This window comes from Lampetra planeri, chromosome 3 (genome assembly GCF_965212315.1).
Source record: "Lampetra planeri chromosome 3, kcLamPlan1.2.h2, whole genome shotgun sequence".
In the NCBI taxonomy this organism is placed as follows: Eukaryota; Metazoa; Chordata; class Hyperoartia; order Petromyzontiformes; family Petromyzontidae; genus Lampetra; species Lampetra planeri.
This window is the reverse complement of record NC_136109.1, coordinates 22,024,705-22,039,533: the sequence shown is the minus strand read 5'-3', so window position 1 is coordinate 22,039,533 and position 14,829 is coordinate 22,024,705. Positions and strand designations below refer to the sequence as shown.

General features: G+C 44.9%; 1 protein-coding gene across 2 annotated transcripts in view; it reads left to right on the top strand.

The window, feature by feature from the left end:
- LOC144741157 (ADAMTS-like protein 1) overlaps positions 1-14,829 on the top strand; it is a 108,730-nt gene that overhangs the window by 37,999 nt on the left and 55,902 nt on the right. For both annotated transcript variants that reach the window (XM_078623784.1, XM_078623783.1), the window contains exons 9-14: positions 2,149-2,306; positions 4,965-5,076; positions 9,293-9,431; positions 9,884-9,934; positions 10,868-11,072; positions 13,258-13,405. In XM_078623784.1, the coding sequence (XP_078479910.1) occupies positions 2,149-2,306; positions 4,965-5,076; positions 9,293-9,431; positions 9,884-9,934; positions 10,868-11,072; positions 13,258-13,405 (813 nt within the window). The remainder of the gene's footprint in view (positions 1-2,148; positions 2,307-4,964; positions 5,077-9,292; positions 9,432-9,883; positions 9,935-10,867; positions 11,073-13,257; positions 13,406-14,829) is intronic.

Genomic DNA, 14,829 nt, shown 5'->3' with positions numbered 1-14,829 from the left:
GGAGCATGAACCATCACGCAAACTCCCGTCATCCTCGCAGCAGTGGCTTTTGGCTAACCATCGAACAAAGCCGGTCACTGCAATCGTGCAACTTTTCAGATGCGCGTCTGCGGCCATCTGGAACGCTCTCCCTTCCGCCATTATGAAGTCACTGGAGCTATGCACTTTTGAATATAAATTGAAAAGTTATTTCTCGAGAAGTGCTTGTTGTGTTTCATTTGTTGTCCTTCCCACGCATGTCCGGTTAGCTACATACGGTGCGAAAGAAGTTCAACATACAAACTTACATTTTTACTTCTGGGTGGACAGATGCGAGGGGACTTAATAAATGAGCCCCATTGTTCCAACTGCATTGCCGGGAGATCGAATCGATCTGCCAGTCCACTGTGGCAACATCCTCCACTTGACCGTACTCTATACCACGTGTAAATAAAGTTTTGAGTCACTGTATAAAATAGGGGCAAGGAGTGAATTGATGTTTGAGATATTTAAACACACGTGAAGATGGCTAATTGAACGATGAAACAAAGTTGTTGCTGTATCCTTAACATGACCTGGAGATGAAATTAACCCCATTGAGACACACGAAAAATTGCCTCTTTTGCAAGGGCGACCTGGGCTACATCAAGTTGATCCAGGCCATGTGAAAGAAATATCAGACAAATATCACAGCAAAAGCTATAATTCTGCTAAGGGACTCAGGAGTCTAATAAAACAAACACAAAACAGCAGGCACGGGCTTAGAACCATCAGAAAAAATGATTGCAATAAAGTATTGAAAATGATGTATTTGTGTGTGTGTAAAACACCGAATACACATGAGGGTTTGCTTGAGAAGCAAGACGCAGGCTGGAGCCTGTGTTTTATGAGGCTCTGCAGGTACGGGCAAACCCCATTACAAAGTGTGGCAAAACACATTTGTCTTGAAAGCCGTTTAAAAAAATCTCTGCGGAATTTGTGACCCAAAGTTGGTAGGTTTGCACTCTTTGCACTGGCGGTTACCTTGCAGCACGGATTGTGAGGTGTTGACGTTGCCCAGGCTGTATTTACAACCGTTTTAGAACAGGTGTAACAACACCGCATAAAGATAACTTTACTTTTTGTGGTGCCAATGAATGAGAAAGTAACGCCTCTCATCTGTCTGTTCTGACAAAAAACGCTCGCGTGTCAGCTTTGCCGAGGCACTGGAAGTGGGACTAAACATGGGCCTGGGAACCCGCAGTACTCGAATGGTGAATGTTGTTAGTGGGTTTACTCTCCAACACACCGGTGTGTGTGCTGATCGAGTAACGAATCGGAATGTTTTGTTTACGTGACGAACCTTACTAATTGGCTGTGTCGGGTGGTGGCGGGTTTGAACGTGTCGTTCAAACCCTCGATTATGGATTATATTGGTCGCGAAAGCCTACGTGTGAAACCGTTTGATAATGTTTGCGTCAATCTATTCATCTCCAACGTACGCAACCTTGGCTACCAATTATTTCCCCTTAGCTCTCTAAAAGAGCTTAGCCACAGTGGCCAATGATGGTGATGAGGTGTTTTTATTTCTCATACGGTCTGTTCCAATGCACTTCTGTCAACAGTTCACATTCTATTTGAACGTGGGGCAGCCGCAATGAAAGAACGTGTCTTGGCAAGCATGACTGCTGTGCCACTCAAGAGTGCTTGCCGCTGCCCACGCTGCTCACAGGCAATTGATGGCCACTAACCACGAGGAGGGATGCTGCCCTGGTGCAATGGTTAGAGCACACTCGACTTGCAAACTGGAAGTTGCCGGTTCGATTCGGTCTCCAAGGCATTGCATTCGAAGCAATGGACAAAGTTTGCTTTTTATTCCCACCCCCGCCTCCCGCCTCTGTCCACCCAGAAATATAAATGGGGCTATAACACATTTATTCGATCAGCGGGTCAGGTGGGTGGGGGTATAGTGTGAGCACTCGCCCCTCTTCCCTGACGACGTCTGACTAGCACGGAAAAGTAGCCCAATTACTTTCTCGAGGGGCTCTCTAGAGGCCCCTCTATCTCGTCGAGTGGCACGAACAGTGGCATGAGTAAGCCAATTTCATGGCTGCACCTTTAAAATTCACCCATCATCATCCAACAGAGCGGTAACGTTTGCCAACTATTTTCCGTGACGTGGGAGGGCAGTTGTAGAGAGCAAGACGCTGCAGGGGGTGCGGAACACGCACTGGCTGGATTGGTCCGGGACGGCGCTGCTCGCAAACTCCACCGCCGAGTTCTCGCTGCTGCATGACAAGCAGGTCCTCAAGATGAGCGGGCCGCTCACCGCGGACTTCACGATCAAAGTAAGCGGATGGGCTTGTGCGCTCGTACAGTCACCGTTCACTGGCCAGTTTGGTGGCCTTTAACCCTCTCTCCCGTTCCGACGACGTACACGCGTGTACGTCGTAGGAACGGAACCGGAAGGAAAAAAATAATGGCCATGTGGGAGGGCGTGGGGCACAGTTTGGCACCGGCTGCCACACAGTGCAGTTTTGTCGCTACAATCGTCTGCGGTGAGTACAGCGTCTTTTTAAAAACAACGGCACTACGGCTCCCTAAAATAATTAATGCTGAACCGCGTGCGCATTTCGAGATTCAGCGGTAAACGGGACCCAGTCTGCAACTTGTAGACGTCTCGGAACGGAAAAGGGTTAAAAGGTAGCACAGCGACTAGATGGTTGGCACAATATTGTGCTAGGGCCGCCACTAGTACCTGGTTTTCTCAGGATCGTCTTCTGCATTTTGTAAATTTATTGTCTATGCCAAATGTACCATATCGTGTTTATAGCCTTTTTTAGCAAATGTATTATTATGATTAAATCCCACAGTAGTTTATATGGATAATCCCAATTTGTTCTTCCAATATATGGTACACATTACCTTTGGAAAACTCTTTTTTTACATTCATTTTACAGCTTGTATTTACTTTATTTATGCTGTACAGTATATTTGATACTTTTTTAAATCCAGGCGGTCCACGTTTTTTATAACGCAACGCTTCCCGGAAACCCTATCGTAAATTGGATCCTATTTTCCCATAGATAGTAGAAGCAGTAGACACATCTCTTGCCGATGTGTTTTTTCCTTTTATCACCTACATTTAAAAGGGGGTTAATCGGTAAAAGACCACGAAGACACTTTATACTAACAAAAGCTCTGCATCAAGTCACATTGGAATCCAGACCGACTGTTCAAATGCGTTCAGAATCGTGTCGGAAGATGCGTTGTAAATTAAGTTTCTGCGCCGTAAGATCCATGGTGGAATTATATGAACTTCGTAAATGTGGATTGTCGTAAACCGGAGACCACCTCTATAACCTTTTAAACACACCACTGGTCTATATTACGTACAAATGTAAACTTCTTCTTGGTTCTTTTGGTAAAGTCACGTAGAAGGGAAATATTATTATATTATAATATTATATTATTATATTATTTTATTATGTTTTATTTTTATTATTTTATTATTTCCCTTCTACGTGACTTTACCGAAAGAACCAAGAGGATGAATCCCTGCAGTCACGAAAGCTTTAAATCGAAATGAAAACTTATTTCTGGAGGTCGCAAACGGAGTCCCGTATCCTGAATTGTGGATTAATAATGATGACAACGATGGTCATTGTACATTTCGCTTTGAAATAGTAAAAAAAAAAGTGATTGTTACTATTTATAACAAGAGGAGAGGCTACCCCGCCAGAATTCCTCACTTTTTCCCCATGTCCGGGCCAGCACTGAACTCTTGAGGGGTTCCGTCTGTAAGCGATGCATTCCAGTACGGAAATTGATGGCAGCCACATTGGTTTAACATTCCGTGGCACACTCACTGTTTTGTTTCCATCGTGAAATTAGACATGGGATGGCTACTACAATTTATTTTTTTGCACCCAACCTTCACTTGCTTCCACCGAGATTTTATATCTGGCTTGCAAGGGATCGTCGAGTTTTGTTTTACTTGAAAAGTGGACATTGCAAGCAGTTTAAAAGATTTTTACCTCTTAAAAAAATAATGTTAAGCGTACACCAGTTGTATATTTTCAAATGCAGCCCTCTCCGATGCTTGATTATAGTTTTTGGTTTCAGAAAATTCGTGGAAATATTTTCACGTAACGAGTACTTCAACAAAAATACTGTGCATTCCTTTGATAAATTGAACTATGATAAATTACGTCCCAAAAAAGGTAAATTCAACAAAAAAATAAACGATATCACGTGGTGGTGAAATCAGTTGGTCAAAGGAGCGCATTTCAACTATGGTGGTGATTCCTAAAACCTAGGAATCACCACCGCCTAAGGCTGGTTTGGAAAAAAAGATGTGCAGGGGATGGGCATCGATGTTTATTCAAAATTTTGCCTTGTTAGCTCAGTTGGCAAGCCAACCCAACCCGATGTTTGAATCGCTTATTATTCTTGCGAAATAAACTATAATCACCAATGAGCTCGCGTTGAAGAAAGCGGACCATACAGATGGTTAACCGATACAATACAGTGCATGCAAATACCACGTGCGCGTGTGTGCGTGTGTGTGGTGGTGCAGCGGTTAGCGCACTGCGCTATGAACCCAGCGACCCGAATTCTATTCCCCCTCATGGCCAACACCAGTCACGATTATCTGAACCAGCCCTGGGCCAACCCTAGGTCAACTCAGCCTCCAATGAGTACCTGGTGCGGTGTGTAAACATTGCCAGGAAGGAGACAAAGCCGGCGGGGCGTTGTGCTGGCGATCGACCCGCTCATGTGCCCTGCTCTGGCTTCATAGGCGCTCGCTAACAGCACTTGCCCCAAAAGTCTGTTAAGCCTGTACGGGGGATCTTTGCCTTTGTGCGTGAGCGTGCCTACACAGCCACTCAGGAAAGACTCCGTCCTTCCAAATTGATTCCCCCTAGGCTGCGGGATCCTGTTTGGCAGTGTGCGGCGTGACTGACATGCTGTTTGTTTGCTCTTTGCCCCCCCCCCCCCCCCAGAGCAGATTTGTGGGGCCTGGAGAGAGCTTGGTCCAGTTCTTCTTCTATCAGCCCCTCAGCCATCAGTGGCGTGAGACGGACTTCTTCCCATGCTCCGTAACCTGCGGCGGAGGTATGGCACCGACGTGTGCTCTGTGTCTGTCACTTTTCCCAATGGGCAGCACCGTGATGGAATATATGAATACTCAACACATTCGTCGATAACACTGTCCTAAAGAGGAAACAAATATATAGTGGAGATCGTTGTCTGAAGCATCGCCTTCTTAGGTTGATGGAGAAGGACCATTGTCCTAAACGTCGCCTATGACATATTCTTCGGGCAATGTTATGGCGGATGTGTTAGTTTTTTTTTGGTTATTTGTGCACCACTGCCAACGTGGCATCGCACACATATTATTGCAATACAATTTGCAATTTAATGGTTGCAGAAAACAGCTATCACGGTAAAGTATTGAACCTTCTTCAGGAAAGAAAGTAAAATATTGTATGATATGAGTTGTTCCCATTTAAAAAAAAACAATGTTTTGGTGGACCCGCCTGTAAATTATCTGTGGCATCCCTGCAAATAATGGTCTGCTGATAAGTGCTAAGACATACATTGTTTTATTTTATTTTATTTGTGACAGTTATTTTCATGTCGAATACAAGGGAAACATGCTTTCATTTCCATCTAAAATGATGTTCAATTTACCACTGAATTCTTCAAAATATGATGCACTTTCTCCCCTGTACTTCAAAGAAAATGTGAGTGCGTATTATAATTCCCGAGTGTGTGTTTGTGTGTAATCCGATTTGTGTACAACCCGAGCGTAAGTTTGGGCTGCATCTTGCATGTATGTATGTTGAACTTCTTTCTCCACCGTACGTATCCAACCGTGCTACTCTTTTTGAGAGTCTTATCATCTAGAGAATGGAATAATTTGACGAGTTACACTTTTACATGAAGTGGAAAAGGAAAAATAAGCGGAGGTTTCAACCAACTTAACTGTCATTGGTTTAAAAAAATATTAACCATGGGGTAAAGAGCACGTGTCCTCTGCAAGAAGCAGAAATATAAATTGCTTTGTAAACGGTATGTCTGTTGAACGCGATGGTTTTCACATCGCTTGCAAACGTTGACACAGTGCTCGCTGTGTCCGTAATTTATGAAGTAAGTTTAATTCAGATGTTTTTTGAGTCACATGTGTTGTACGCTTATGGAGGGACCCGAGGGGAGAGTTCTGGATCTGTCTAAATCTCATAGCAGGTTAATGTGATATTTTAGTGTTAGAGATAAGTAGCTTTCTCATACACTGAGGCCAAGCTGTCCCTCCATTCAAGACGGCTTAATGAAATAGCTGTTCAGAGAAAGTATGCTGCATATGGGAAAGTTATTTGAGCGTGTTTAATTGATTCTGTTGGTATGGCTGCGTACACAATGAAAACATGATATATATATATTTTTCAAGCGTATGTCTCGGTAAAGAGCACAAAGTGCTAACTGGACATTTAAGCACATGTTGATTTGTCGCACGGATGGTGCCATTCAGCCAGTTGCCCGGCTATTTTGTCAGGGAGATCCGTGGTGCGTGAGCACAGCAGGAGCAAAACAAAGACAACAAACGTCAATGTTGTGGAGAACGAGTGCAGGGTCCCTAAGGAATATTGCACGACTAACTCAACGAAATATTCAACGGTCGTTAAATGAAACATGCGCGATTCAAAAAACATTGCGTGTGTAATGTGAAAAGTCGGGTACAGGTGCTCGTCATGCATGCGTGCTTTAGCCTAACAGTGACATGAACGCACGCAAATTGAAAAAGACAGCCGCAAACACATGGGAGGAAAGAGAACACCAGAAGAAGTTAGGTACAGGTGCAAGTTCGCTCTGTGTTTTGGTTTAATAGGGAAGTAAAGAGGGGGGGTGAAGGGAGGGAAGCAAGTGTGCGGATGAGCCTACGTGTTAAACTGGAGATATTTTTTTTATTTCACCACAGTTTTAACGAATGGAATTTTTAGTTGGAGTAAGGAGGCACTTCTGAGGCTGTGGGTGGGAGTTGGAGGAGCTAGAGGAGCCTCGAACACGCAAGCTCTGCGCACACACAAACGCATTTGTAAGGTTTCTCGACTGATAATAATACTTACTGGCGGGAAAAGAAAGCGTACACAGTGCTTTGTGCCGGATAGGAAACTCATCCATTCACACCATGAAAAGTAGTCTCTATATATGAGTCAATATACATTGGCTGATAATACAAATGAAGACAGTTTTGGAATATGCTGAGGAAAGTGTTTTTTGTTTACTGAAAAAAGCATTTTAATTGCCACGTTTTAATTATAATTTTAATGTCTATGAACACCCAGGCTGATTAGTGGGGGGCATCGTTGGATTGTTAAATTTGTAATTTAATTGTTTTTAATCATTCATCTGCTCTCCCATGGTGCCGATTCCTGACTTTCAGAGTACAGAACGTTTTGTTTTGAAGCATATTCAATATTTTAATCAATTGCACACCTACTGTAACGTATACATTTTTTTTTACGAATTAAACACAGTTACCATGAAATAAGAACGTTTTTAGGTCATAGCACATTTTTATACAAATTTAAGCTACTGACTTTTTTTTTTGTAAGAACAAATATGTTCTTTCTTCACATTCCTCTATGTTGTGCTGTTTCGAACGCCGGTGTTTTGGGTCCTCTCGGCCCTGCTACGGCCGCTTTTGTTTTCAACTCCGAAACGCGTGGCCCTTGAGAAAAATTCGCGGGCCGAATATTTCCAATTCCATCGCCTGAAATGAACGGTAGTTTTTCGACGTGACATGCAGATGGATGTTTTCTTTCTTATTTTTTAAAATATGAAACTTTCGCTCAAAGAAAATAATGGGCACAAGTCGAAGGAACCACCTCCTCTGCACCGTACATACCTTGCCCATTACCCGTACAAGACACACATATCGATGATATCTTTTGAAGGATTTACCGTGTTATCGTGGATTATAAGGGATTTTTTTTATACAGCGGCCATCTACATACCTGGATGCCTATGGCTTAAATCCCGAGCACTGCGTTAGCGCCGCGGGCACATTCAGTACAAGCCTGAGAGCAGGTGCAGCAACACAAAGGCTTTTACTTGCCCCGCGATTTTTGCATACTTTTTGCATTTTCCTCACCTCCTCAAGTGCTTCTATTGAAAGAGCAAACTTCTCGCGTTTATTAAGAGTGGGACAAAAAATGCTTTCTAAAAATTCGGTCTCAAGGTTCGCGTTTGTATGGTAAACACTATGCCACCGTGGTCGAAGCTTTTGGAATGCATTAGTGCCACGACGGTGCTGAATTTCACACACGCGCATGTTAGCGTAGCCTTGATGGGGGGGGGTGGGCGTGGTGGGAGGTGTTTTCCCCTGAATATGTTTCCGAGTAAATAATTGGGAAATTATGCTGGATACATTTACTGACATTTTATCCCCTTCGTGGATTCGTGGGCCCCGAGAGTTGGAAGAGCTTTTTGTTTTCAAATTATTGAAATTAATGTTTGCCATTTTGAAAAAAAACTTTTGACCCTGACATTGCGCACAGAGACTTGCTTTTTGGTCGAATATCTAACACTTAACCTCCACTTTACAAAACACGGTGTGCTTTGGTAATGCCCGACATAAATTACCAGCTGGCCTGAAATATAACGGTTTGCCATTTTGAACTGACAAACTCGAAAGTTCACAGAACAATAAGGCTGTGCAGCCAAGAGTGTAAAAAAAAGACAAGCTTGTTGCTATTAAGTGTACATTGGGAGTAGGTTTGTAATGTCAAATGCATTCCTAATATATATGGCATCGTGGGGAATTTCTGCATAAATCAAAGAAAAACACACGGACGGAATTTGCAGGGCTGCATTTGATCGGCCCGTCGCTTGGAGATGGCCAAGAATATGCCCCTTGCGTTTCTATCAGGAGGCAATAAATGGTGGTGAATGTAAGGTTGTTCCCATAATAAATCAGGATTGAACAAGGGTCACCAGGGTGAAGGGCTTGTGGTCCGACCACCACACCGTCATTTGGGAGCGATCTAGAGTGTTGCCGTTTAAGTACGAGGATTTATGTTTCTGCTTTTTCTTTTTTGCCCGAGCTGTGAAAGGCGCCCGGACATGTTAGGGCCACCCCAGCACGACCACCCAACAACCCCCTTACCCTCAGTGTTCCCTCGCCAATCAGCCCTACGCCCTGCCGCTCACCCCCCCCTCCCCCACCAAGCTCGCTCCTTCCTCCCTTGCAGTGCACAATAACAGATTTTGATGGCCGTGTCGCCGAGCGTAGGTCTACGAATGAACTTTGGCTCTTGCCGTTGCACAGGCTACCAGCTGACCTCGGCCGAGTGTGTGGACGTGCGCTTGGGCCGCGTGGTGGCTGACCAGTACTGCCACTACTACCCGGAGAACAAGAAACCTAAGCCCATTCTGCGGGAGTGCAACATGGAGCCCTGCCCAGCCAGGTTCTGGGAAATGTTGCGCATATCTCCATTCACGACTGCCGTGGAAAGGCGCGCTGTGCATTTCGGGCAATGACCATTCGGTCATGGCAGAACGATGCCAATGCAGAGAGATGGCAAGGCAGGGAGATGCCGTGAAGGAGTGCCACTGCCCGAAACATCACCTGTTGCGTGTCGTTTAATTTTAGGGAAGTTTTATGCTCGAATGTTTTTTTGTTTTGTTACGGTTGCTTTTCCACCGCTGCCAATGTTAAATGAATCAACAGTAACTGATATACATGTACAGTATATTTGTGTATGGCGGCATGTGACTCATTCGATTGCCCCACACATGCTCCGCATTCCGCAGTGCCGTACATCTCACCGCACAACACGGTTCCAAACGTTTATTGGATGTGAATGTACGTGTCGAGGACCGTCTGGCTTATTTATTTTCTCTCTTTTTTTCCCCACAGTGATGGTTACAAACAGATAATGTCCTACGACCACTTTCAACCAATCCCACGGTATGCACGTTTCAGTATGTAATTGTCCTTGTGAGATTAGTGCCAGGTTTAGGGCAAGAGACGAATTTCAGGTTTTGAATGAATTGGATGGGGAAAACAAATAGGGGATTTTTCAGCCACCATGTGACGTCTGAGCTGTCGCTTGTGAGAATGAATTTGAATTTCAATGCATATATCGTATATTACGCATTCGCATGACCCCTGCAGCCCCTAGAGGCCACTATATTCAACACACAAAGAATGAAAAGATTCTCGAATAAATTCATTGAAATGCTAGAGTGGTACATTCTTACACTCCGAGTTAATATTACTCTGAAGTGGCATATGTTCCAGCAGCATGAATGGCTCAATGAGAGAGAGAGAGCTGTAAGCCAGTGCTCTTCACTAATTTTCAGAGGGGGACCACTTTCACTGATAAGACATCAGTGTGAGCTCCGCCACACATTTTAAACCATTGGGGTTTGAAAGCATGATGATGATGGTTGGGGGGGGGGGGGGGCTGTTTTTACCCTTTGTGTATTGTTGGGGGCCGCACGTCAGTGGCCGCACTAAGGCCGCCGGGGGCAGCTATATGGTCCGCCGGGCCTTGCAATTAAGAACAGTGCTATAAGCGCATGTGTACGTACGTACACGTGTGTACATACAGTGAGGGAAAAAGTATTTGATCCCCTGCTGATTTTGTACGTTTGCCCACTGACAAAGAAATGATCAGTTCAATAATTTTAATGGTAGGTTTATTTGAACAGTGAGAGACAGAATAACAACAACACAATCCAGAAAAGCGCATGTCAAAAATGTTATAAATTGATTTGCATTTTAATGAAGGAAATAAGTATTTGACCCCCTCTCAATCAGTAAGATTTCCTCGCTGTACGTACACGTGCACGCATGTGAGTACGCGCATGCTCGCCCGCGTGTTTTCTGCTGGTGCAGCTGGGATGGAGGTCCGTGGACCACCTGCTCGAGCTCGTGCGGAGGAGGGCTTCAGAGCCGCTCGGTGGCGTGCGTGGAGGAGGACCTCCATGGCATCCTGCACCCTGCCGAGGACTGGAAGTGCATGTACACGCTGAGGCCTGTCGCGTCCCAGCCGTGCAACCTCTTCGACTGCCCGCGGTGGCTTGCCCAGGAGTGGTCTTCGGTAAGCGCGCACCTCTAATTAGCACGGTTGGCTACGCGCGGTGCGGAAAGACGTTCAGCGTGCAAGAAGCCCCCCGCCCGCGTCGCGTGGCCGCTGCCCCGGCTGCGTGCGTGTACGCATTGCACAATTGCGCTCCCGTGCTTGACCTTGCACAGCCCAGCTGTGATTCATGATGGGTTTTTTGGGGTTAGGCCGTGGAATGATCTGTCCAAATGTGTGTCGTTCAAACCCTCCACCGGCCGACACAGCCAAACAAATTAAATTGGAACGCGTGGAAGCGTTGTGTGTGTCAAGTATTATTGTTTCAGCTCGCTGGTAAGTTGAAGACCAAATCTCACAACCAAGCGTAACAATTAGATTCTAAAGTATGTTCCACTTATAGTTTGTTATTCATTCTATATGTGTAGTTGCTGAGCTGTGTTTAAAATTTTCTGATTAATCCCAAAACTGTAAAAATTTGGTAGGGATACAATAGTTTGAATCATTTCAAAAAACACCGTCTGGAATTGATCAGAATATGCGACGTCGTGGGAAGTGACGTCGTTCTCTTTGACTTAACGTGTGCTCTTATTCAAGGAAAAGTGGCGTCATGTGGCATCGGGCGATGGAAATTCCTCAAAATGATCCAACAATGTGCTCAAAAGTTACAAATCGAAACATTTCTAATATTAAACTCATCCCGAAGCAGTTACAAATACGTTTACTGTGCACAGCTCCCTAACGTGTTTTTGGGTTGTAGTACATGTTGTTTGGCATGATATCTGCTCTTTCGCTCCACGTGCTGAGAGTTGAAGTAGCTCGCAACCATGTGGAGGGAAACATTGGACATTGTGCAGAACAATATGTGGCACGACCAAAGAACACATCAGAGAGCTAAACACCACAACTGCATAACCCTGTGTAGTTGTATCCGTGCATGTGTGTAGTCTAGAAAAAGAAAAAAAACTCCTTGGCTCTGACTTCTTAAAATAGGGAATTGATGATGCTAATCAGCATTGTTATCATCAGCTGTTCTAATTCAATACTCTCTGAAGCCCTCCCAATGCCAAGGCACTGATTAATTAAAAAGATAATGGAATGTAATCGAAATATTTTTTCTATATCTCATATTAATTTTTACACATCTCAATAAATCAGTCAACTCCCTTTATTTAGCAGCAGATGAGAGCCCCCTTTCCCCGAACAAGAGAATGTGAGATTTCCACCGCTGGCTCCGGGCCCACCAATGCAGATGAGCTCATTTGAGCAGCGAGACGCCTCGACCGTTATGGCCAATTGAGATGAAACAAGAAGAGCTGAGATAAAATACATCCTCACCATCATAATCAGCTTTGATCGATCCACTGCTGGATGAAGGCCTCTCCAAGCCGTCGCCGTATATCAGGGTCCCGCGATGTTACAATCCACGGAGCAACTCTACACGAGCTGATTGCGCACTTTTGGCATCATCTGGTCCAACACCATGTGAGACTAGGCTCTAAGGGTGTGGGCCAATCAATTTCAAGGACAGTGCATACATTATCAGAGTTGTGTTTTTTGTTTGCATTCCGACTGCAGGTATTGTGGTCAATGCAAACATGACTCCTTGTAAAAAAAAGGTGTCAGTTTTGTTGCCAGATAAAAGGGTAAAAAAACAATTATCATATTATTATGGCACTCAGTTATTAGTCTCGATCATTGGCCACGGATGTGTTCTGCCCAGTGGCTTTTATTGACAGTCACTATGATATCTTTAACCTGCATGTGGCTTTCTCATTCTGCCTCAAAATGTATATTTCTGCCTCAAAATGTAATTCAAAGGTACACATCTCTCCACGCTTCCTTGTGCACTTTTCAGTTTTTGTCGTTAGTCTCGACCATCGGCCTGCGTCCCTGCGAGGGTAAAATACAGGACGACGAAAATTCACAACACTTCTGCCGCTGTGCAGCTCGCTGTCCGTTGTGTTTTTGTTCAGGGGGGAGGAGGGTAGGGAGGGCTTGTTGCCGCGTTGTTGTTCGGCATGACGTCCCGACGTTTTTTCGCCCCGCACGCCGGGAGCTCCTTCCCGTTGCTGAAAATGTCGTCACGCCGAGCAACGAGCGACACGGGTCACAGCTCAGAAGCACACCCGCCAGAGTTGAATCACGCGATCGTTTTGGCTGCGGCGGTGAGAACGGCTGCGCCCCTCCGGTGCGGCGAGTGCAGTGCACCGTGACGTGCGGCCGCGGCCTCCGCTACCGAGTGGTTCTGTGCATGGACTACCGGGGCCACCATGCCGGCGGCTGCAACCCCAAGATCAAGCCTCACATCAAGGAGGAGTGCATCGTTCCTGTCCCATGCTACAAGATAAAAGGTCAGTGTGTTGTTCACGCAAAAAAAAACTACTTTCTGTGCACTGCATTCGTGGTTGGGCAGAAGTTTAGGATGTAAGTAATTTTCCTTTACTAATAGGGTTTTCCTCCTTTTTTCTGGCAACAAAACTGACACCTTTTGCAAGGAATCATGTTTACATTAACCACAATACTTGCAGTCAAATGCAAACAAAAAACAATACTCTGATAATTTATGCATTGTCTTTGAAACTGATTGGTCCACACCAGAGACAGCTTTCTTTAGAGCCTAGTCTCATATGGTGTTCGACCAGATGACGCCAATGATTATTGCTAACAGTGTGAATGCCTGCCGCGGCGTAATGGTTATCACACTGGACTTCCGGTGGTCGCCGTTATGGCCGGTGAAACATCGGTGCAAATTCTTTGGGTCTTTCGGTAAAGTCACCTAGATAGGTTAAAAGATCTACGTGACTTCACCGAAAGACCCAAAGAATATGAATTCCTGCAGTCACGAAAGCTTTAAGTCAACATTGGTGCAAGTTTATGAAATCCCCTTGGCGTCTGTGCCCCCACAGTTAGTCGACTGGCAGAGGTCACGTGTGGTGAGGTAAAGTGTGGGTGCTCCCACCTCTTCGAAGTTGTCTGGACGAGTGGAAGAGTGGAGGCCTTTTTGCCCGAAGTGGTTAATCTCCTTTATCCATGAAAGCCTCACTCATTACTCATTGACAGTCACTGCATCGCACGCTTTCAGATGCGCTTCTGTGGCCATCTGGACCGCTCTCCCTTCCGATATTAGGAAGCTACTGGAGCTATCCACTTTACAATCTCGTTTGAAAACTAATTTCTTTAGAATTCCTTTTTGTGTTTAGTTTGTTGTCCTTTCCCCGCACCTCCAATTAGCACGGTTGGCTACGTGCAGTGCTCAATAATTCCAACATACAGACATACAATTGTCCAGACATATTCGTGATGGTTATTAAATTCCTCGTGAAGTATTTATTTTTTGCATGCGATGAAGTGAATGCACCAGAGCAAACCCACGCATGTGTGGACATAGCGCTCGAATTTCTGTACAGATTTCAGCAAATTACTTCCTGTATCGTCTGCTGACCCAGCTTGCAACCTGACAGATGGGGTTTCCCCTGCACATGACAACGTTCGCAAGATCCACGCAAACAGAAGGACTTTGGAGCTGGGGGTCAATGGTCCAACGCAAACATCGATCCCAGCTCCAAAGTGCTGGGTTACAAATATGTAATAATATCGACAATACCTTCAACAGTACTCCTTTGTTGCTGGCCGCTTTGCTCACGAAACGTGATAAAAAGAAAACGTACAGTATATGCCGCCTTATACATGAAAGAGAAATCCCCGTAATTTGCTCGTTTGTCAAATGGCCATTGCCTGAAACTTTAGTTGATTAAATGTTTTTCACTTTCAGCCA